Below are 6,481 nucleotides of genomic sequence, written 5' to 3'. Positions count from 1 at the left end.
AGGGGAATGTGTGGAGAAAAAAAACAGACCGAGGAAGGGTGACAGAAAAACGTGGGAGAAGTCGAAGACTAAACAAGAAAATAAGTAAAGAAATATATTTTTCAAAGAGTAAAACCAAACAAAGACTGCACAGACTTGGGGCATGCTACCCAGCTCCATCTACGACAACTGAAAAACAAAACATTTTGAGCATCCACAGCCATCGCACAAGAGGCACACCAATGATCAAGGGTGAAGGAAGAAATAGAAATTAATCACAAAAAAGACACATATCTGTGCTAGACAACATTCAATCATGATCAAAAGATAGTCACAGTGCGTTTTCACAAAACTGCTGCATGCTGCTTTCTGCTTCGCTACATGCCCGTGACATTCGCATTCCAAAACCTGCTTTAGAGAGGCAAGCACTGTGTTGCGTTTTCGTATTTCCACAAAGCAAAGCTAAAGACGAATCAAAAACACATTACTAAAGAACATTTCGGAGAGGATGTTTATCTGACATTTCAAAATAAACGGATGCTTTCGGGAAAAGGTAACTCGGGAGTCTTGTCCGGAAAGGAAGAGAAATTAATCAGATTGAGGAACGAGGTGAATGGGAAAGTCGCTGAGCTAACAATCACAGAGGGCTTTGTCCTCCCACAGAAAACTGTGTGTTTTGGGGGGTTAATCTGTTTAGGAATCCGAACATCTTTTTGAGATAAGGCCTGTCTGCTCAAGATTAGTACGCTGTTTACCGCCGCCACAGTAAGACTTATTTCTCTGCTGTTTCCTTTCTTTAAAAAAAAAAATCAAAATGTAAGCGTTTTTACGCTCCCATCGACATAAATTAGATCATTTATGTGGCGGGTTACCGACCCTACTTGTCTGTGTCTACCCAGTTCTGAGAAACAATATCCCAGCAGAAAGACCAAGATGCTCAATACGTTTTTCCCGCTCGGGAATCGAACTCAGGTCTCCTATCCTGCGTGCAATAACAAAGCGTTTCATCGCTACACCACAGACGCCACTTTGCTGTTTTCGCCTTTAAAAAAACACGCTCAAGAATTTCACGAAGACGGAAATGCCACCCAAGTTTACTTTTCATTACAGCCTTGTCGCATTTCATCGCAGATCTGAAAGCCTTTTACCATGCATTCAAAACAGGTCAACCGAGAACGCTAGGTACGCTGCGTCCTTCCATAGAACCAATATGTTATATCATAACCTTGGCCTAATTCACAGTTAGTTTTTTAAAGGATTCATTCAAAACAAATAAAAAGCCTGACGATTCGAACACAGAGCGGTTTTCTGGCACAGTGGCACGTTCATTCGGAGTAAACTAAATACAGTGGGGTACCTCTCAAAGGTACATCGAAGTAGCCAAACTGGGGCAGTGTAGAAAGGGATGGGCACGCGAGGTGGTCGCGGTTTGGGTGCTGAGGAAAATGTGTCAGGACAGTACAAAGAGGACGTTTGACTGGGAGGAAATAAAAACACTGACAAAAGAAGGAATGATTGAATCCAAACGTACTTAACATTGCTTGGGGGGAGATTAGGGGAAAAGAAGCAACCAGAGAAAGATAATGGGTTCATATCTTTTCATAGAGCTGTCGACTGCCAGATGCGTGTTAGGAGAAATAGGGGAATCTCACAAAGTTCTAGATCAAGTAAGAGCTTTACGGCACTTGCAAGACAAATAGGTCATACGAGTGCCGAAGATAAGAGGTATTACTAGAGAGTAACATAGAAACGAAGGGGTAGAAATACGGACGTCAGCGATTTGACAGGAAAGGAAGGAGCAAACCACGCAAGAGCACCTGCTGACCACCCACGTTGGAATATAGACACAACCGACTGCCCAGACAAGAGCTGCATATAGTGGCTGCATGGGCAAACATCATGGGCGTTCAGCAAATATTTCGCAAAGGCTCGGTGTGTAAAAAGTGTATGTCTGCAACATGTTATTCGTACAAATAAACTGTCTGCATGTATGTTTAATTGATCGAATACATGGTTTACGGATTCATCATCAGCATTTGGTTATTGCACGTTTGTACTACATGGGGAATAATACTACCAAAAATGTGAGTTCCAACTGAGGAATGAAAAAGTGCTCTTCTGTGGGATGAGAAAAAAGAATCTACGAAATCAATCGTAGTATGCATAGATCACGCATCTCACAATGACAAGGAAAGGTGCACGTACACACTACTACTGTAAGAGACACCCATACATCCAAAACTATGGTACAGCGTCAAAAGGTTCCAATTGCAGTACATTCTTTCTGTAGGTAAAACCTTTTGGCACTGACCTCAAACTTAAGCCAGGAAGACAACACCTTCAAAAGCAACATGCCACAGCCATGAAAAAAGCAAAACCAGAAGGACACCAAAGAAGCCACGACAAGATGCAAGGCGCCACATTGCAGCAGGTTTGAGGCACTCGTGAGACTCGCAAGACATTCTCGTGAGACACACTCGTGAGACAATCACTGGAGACCATCTCTGGAGACCATCTCTGGAGACCATCTCTGGAGACCATCTCTGGAGACCATCTCTGGAGACAATCTCTCGTGAGAAATCTCTCGTGAGACAATCTCTCGTGAGACAATCTCTCGTGAGACAATCTCTCGTGAGATAATCTCCGGCGAGACAATCTCTCAGGAGACAATCTCTGGAGACAATCTCTGGAGACCATCTCTGGAGACCATCTCTAGAGACCATCTCTAGAGACCATCTCTGGAGACCATCTCTGGAGACAATCTCGTGAGACACACTCGTGAGACACACTCGTAAGACAATCTCTGCAGACAATCTCTGCAGACAATCTCTGCAGACAATCTCTGCAGACAATCTCGTGAGACAATCCCGTGAGACAATCTCGTGAGACACTCTCGTGAGACACTCTCGTGAGACACTCTCGTGAGACACTCTCGTGAGACACTCAGAAGACACTGCTGAAGAAACACCGGATTGAGCGACTAACTCGTGGTTTGTGGAATGTGGACTCGGTGTAGACGTTGGTCAGTGTGTCCACGCTGTCCCAGTCTCCGGACGCCATCAGCTTGACCAGAACACTGGTCGCGATCAGCTTGGCCTTCATCGACAATATATCCCACTGCAAAGTCACCATTGTTCATTGATTGAGTAGGTATTTTACGGCACTATCGACTCAGTTTTGATCATGTAAGTGCCAACAAGTTTTATAGTAACAAATCTATCACCGTGTTAAAAGGACGGACGGACAGACATTTATAGAAATCTTTGTAAATATAGTAAAGACGTATTTACATGCGTATTTACAATATCAATTTCAGTGTTCAGTCAGAATGGTTCATTAAGTGGATTGTTATGTTTTACGGCACTATCGACACCCTGAAAAGTCAAAGCATATTAAATATTAATTGTTTTTTACAGCACTATCGATATAATCAGGTGGCAATTGGAAAATCAGAGTATATGTTTTATTGCACTATCGACACCATTATGGTAATTGGAAAGTAGGTGTTCTTTCCTACTGCAAACAAAATAAAATGATGTATCACTGGGGATAAAGAGCATATTAAGCAACTAATTGGTCGCTTTTAAGGACAAGGGGGCTAATCGGGGGTTTCCAGAAATCTTGACCTGCACCAAAAGAGGGCATTGCCCTACCTATAGGAGAAAATTGGTTTCATTGGTGTGCGTATTTGTTTGGTATTAGAGAAAAATATCCTTTTCTAAAGATAGATTTCATAGGTCCAAAAACTTTACCTTCGATTTTCTCAAAACAGCATTTTTTTCGGGATGGTCCCCCTGTGCTTAAAAGCGACCAATTGTCACGATTAGATTAGACTGAGTGAATGTTTTGTGGCACTATACAGACACAATGATTACGGTAATTAAGAAGTCAGCGCACACGCTTATCGCAACAGACAGCTGTAACGTTTTACTGGAGAGTAAGTGCATACTATTCCGCAACTGATTGGTTGAGAAGATATTTTAAGGCACAATCGTAATCATCAGCAAAATAGAGAATGAGGGCATGAGTAAATATATTCCGTGTTCCCCTGGGGAGAAACCAGCATATTCATTGTCACCAAGCTTAATTGTACAGGAAGAAATAAGCAAAATCAGCACGACCTGAAAAATAGACACGTTAGTCATGACTGAGTACAGCAACTAGAATCACTATAATATTAGAGCATAATTAATGAATGAAATAGAATGTGTGATGCACCCGCCAAAACACGATTTTTATTAAATGTATACACAGCATTCAAATACAGCCGATATTGTCGAAGACTGCTACCCACTGTTGAGGAGTGGTCCTCTTAGTCAGGTGATCTTTTTGGACAGCGTTAAATATTCAGAAAAAAAACCGAAAGTGGGAAAGTGGGAAGTAGTCGTTTTGTACAAGTTGTTATCTTGATGAAATGGTGAAATGCTAGAAGTTCAACGTCCCTTACATCGACGCTATCAGGTCATTTAAGAGGCGGGACCTCCGAGTTTAAAGTCCATCTCCGAAAGGACCTAGCCAAATGGGACATTCGTAATAAGTGCCTTTCCCAAGGGCACAAGGTCGGATGATTGTCTAGGACAAGTACGGTCGTTAGAGCTGGTCTGAAGGCAACAAAAGTGCGAGAAATTATACACTGCAGGAACAGAGCAGGGGAATGTGCTCGTTACATTATGGCATGGAGTTAATTACCCGGTAATCAAGCTAAATTACCCCTGCTGTGAACCACGTAGGAGATAGATTGTTTGTTGAGAATGTTATTGTCCTGGCCAAAAGCATTCATCCCGCCATATTAGTTTGAAAAGCTTAATGCGGCAGCTATTGCCCAACATCGCACTAACTGTGTAAATGTTTTACACCCCCAAATGACACAATTTAGATTATTTATGCTGGCTTCTTCTGTTCGAGTAAGTGTTTTACGGCACTATCGATCCGGATTTGGTCACGCTGGCTGCTTCGACAGTATTTATCATGGTTAACCGGAGCTGAGATACAACATCCCATTGGTAATCGAAATTGTTAAATGGTATAGGTTTAACGCCCTTACCTATCAACACTATTAGTTTATTAAGAGGCGGGACCTCCGAGTCCAACGTCCATCTCCGAAAGGACCGGGCAAAGGGGGAATTCACGTAAAGTGACATTTCCAAGGTCATAACGTGGGCCGAGCTGAGGCTCGAACCCCCGAACCCGCAGTCTCACGATTACGAGTCCGGTAGTCTAACCAAAGATAGTACATAACAAGATGGGCCACTCAGCCTAAAAAGTGTCCGCCGGAAGTCCGCTCTTTGCTTCAGATGGCGTTGCAGTCTATTTTGAAGCTCTCCGTTTTTCCAGAAGAAGAATAGGAATAGCACCTCCTAGCGTGCGCAGATTGACTGCTGTTCATCAGCAGTTCGGGTTAGTTCAGTGCGGAGTTTTAGGTTTTTAAAATATTTTAATGACCTCTCGCCTTTCATTCTAAAGTCAAATTAAACGAAGAAAACAATCACCCTTTCCTCCGGAAGAGGTTTGTTTGTCAGCGTAACCATTTTTTAAAAAGCGTTCTTCCTAAATTTATAAAAAAACTTGCTAGTTTCACTTTGAGTTTTTAAAACTCAAGTAGGGTGCGCATTTGCGAAGAGGGCGCCACCGAATTTTTAGGACACTTTTTTAATGTGGCCCCTCTAGTTATGTAGACTCTTTGGTCTAACCACTGGGCTACCGACTCCACTGCATACATCCCAGTAGTCATACGGATATCATCACCATCATCAAGTGCCAGATGTGCGGCAGACATCGGCGATCACGGTTCTCCATTCGATCATTTGCTCGGATGCTCTTTATTTTAAAAAGCTACGTTTCCCTGATCTTTCCCCGTTACCCATTTGTTTATGTTCCCTAAGTAAGTTGCTCTGGGTCTACCCATGCCAAGTTTGCCTTCAATTTTGCCAGTGAGAGCTAGATGTTCAAGACCTTTGTGTCTATTCAGGTGTCTCAAAAACTGCATTTGTCGTATCCTGGTTGTTTTTAACAGTGAGCGTCCTACGTGGGCTTCATCAAGCACTACCTCATTTGATATACTCCAGAGAAAACAATAAACCTTCCCATACGGGAACCGAACTCAGGTCTCCTGTGTGCAACGGATAAGAAGAAGAAACTACACCCAACCAACAGCGAAAAGCGCTCGATTTTATTGGATTTTATAGATCTAATTTGACTGACTGTGTACAAGCTGGCCTATCGATTGTGGATCAAGTTCCGGAGGGACGTAAGGTAGAATTAGTGAGATGTAACCTTCAGGGAGAGTCCCATCGTCCCATAAGCCCATTAGTGGGTCCGGGGTGGTGGTACTTGGTGTACAACGTCTTTGTTGATGTAGGGTCTGGTGGGGACGTGTGTGTGGGGGGGGGCGTGTGTGTGTGTGTGTGTGTGTGTGTTGGGAGAGAAGAAGGGAGAGAAAGGGAGAGAAAGGGAGAGAAAGGGAGAGAGAGAGAGAGAGAGAGAGAGAAGGAGAGAGAGAGAG

General features: G+C 43.1%; 1 protein-coding gene across 1 annotated transcript in view; it reads right to left on the bottom strand.

Moving 5' to 3' along the window:
* The window catches only part of LOC101863094 (allene oxide synthase-lipoxygenase protein), a gene marked incomplete in the record, with an annotated part of 106,201 nt that overhangs the window by 27,755 nt on the left and 71,965 nt on the right, over positions 1-6,481 (bottom strand). The window contains 1 exon segment of the mRNA XM_005095721.3: positions 2,965-3,096. Within this exon segment, the coding sequence (XP_005095778.2) occupies positions 2,965-3,096 (132 nt within the window).

This window comes from Aplysia californica, unplaced genomic scaffold (genome assembly GCF_000002075.1).
Source record: "Aplysia californica isolate F4 #8 unplaced genomic scaffold, AplCal3.0 scaffold00112, whole genome shotgun sequence".
NCBI lineage: Eukaryota > Metazoa > Mollusca > Gastropoda > Aplysiida > Aplysiidae > Aplysia > Aplysia californica.
This window is presented reverse-complemented; position numbering and strand designations above follow the sequence as displayed.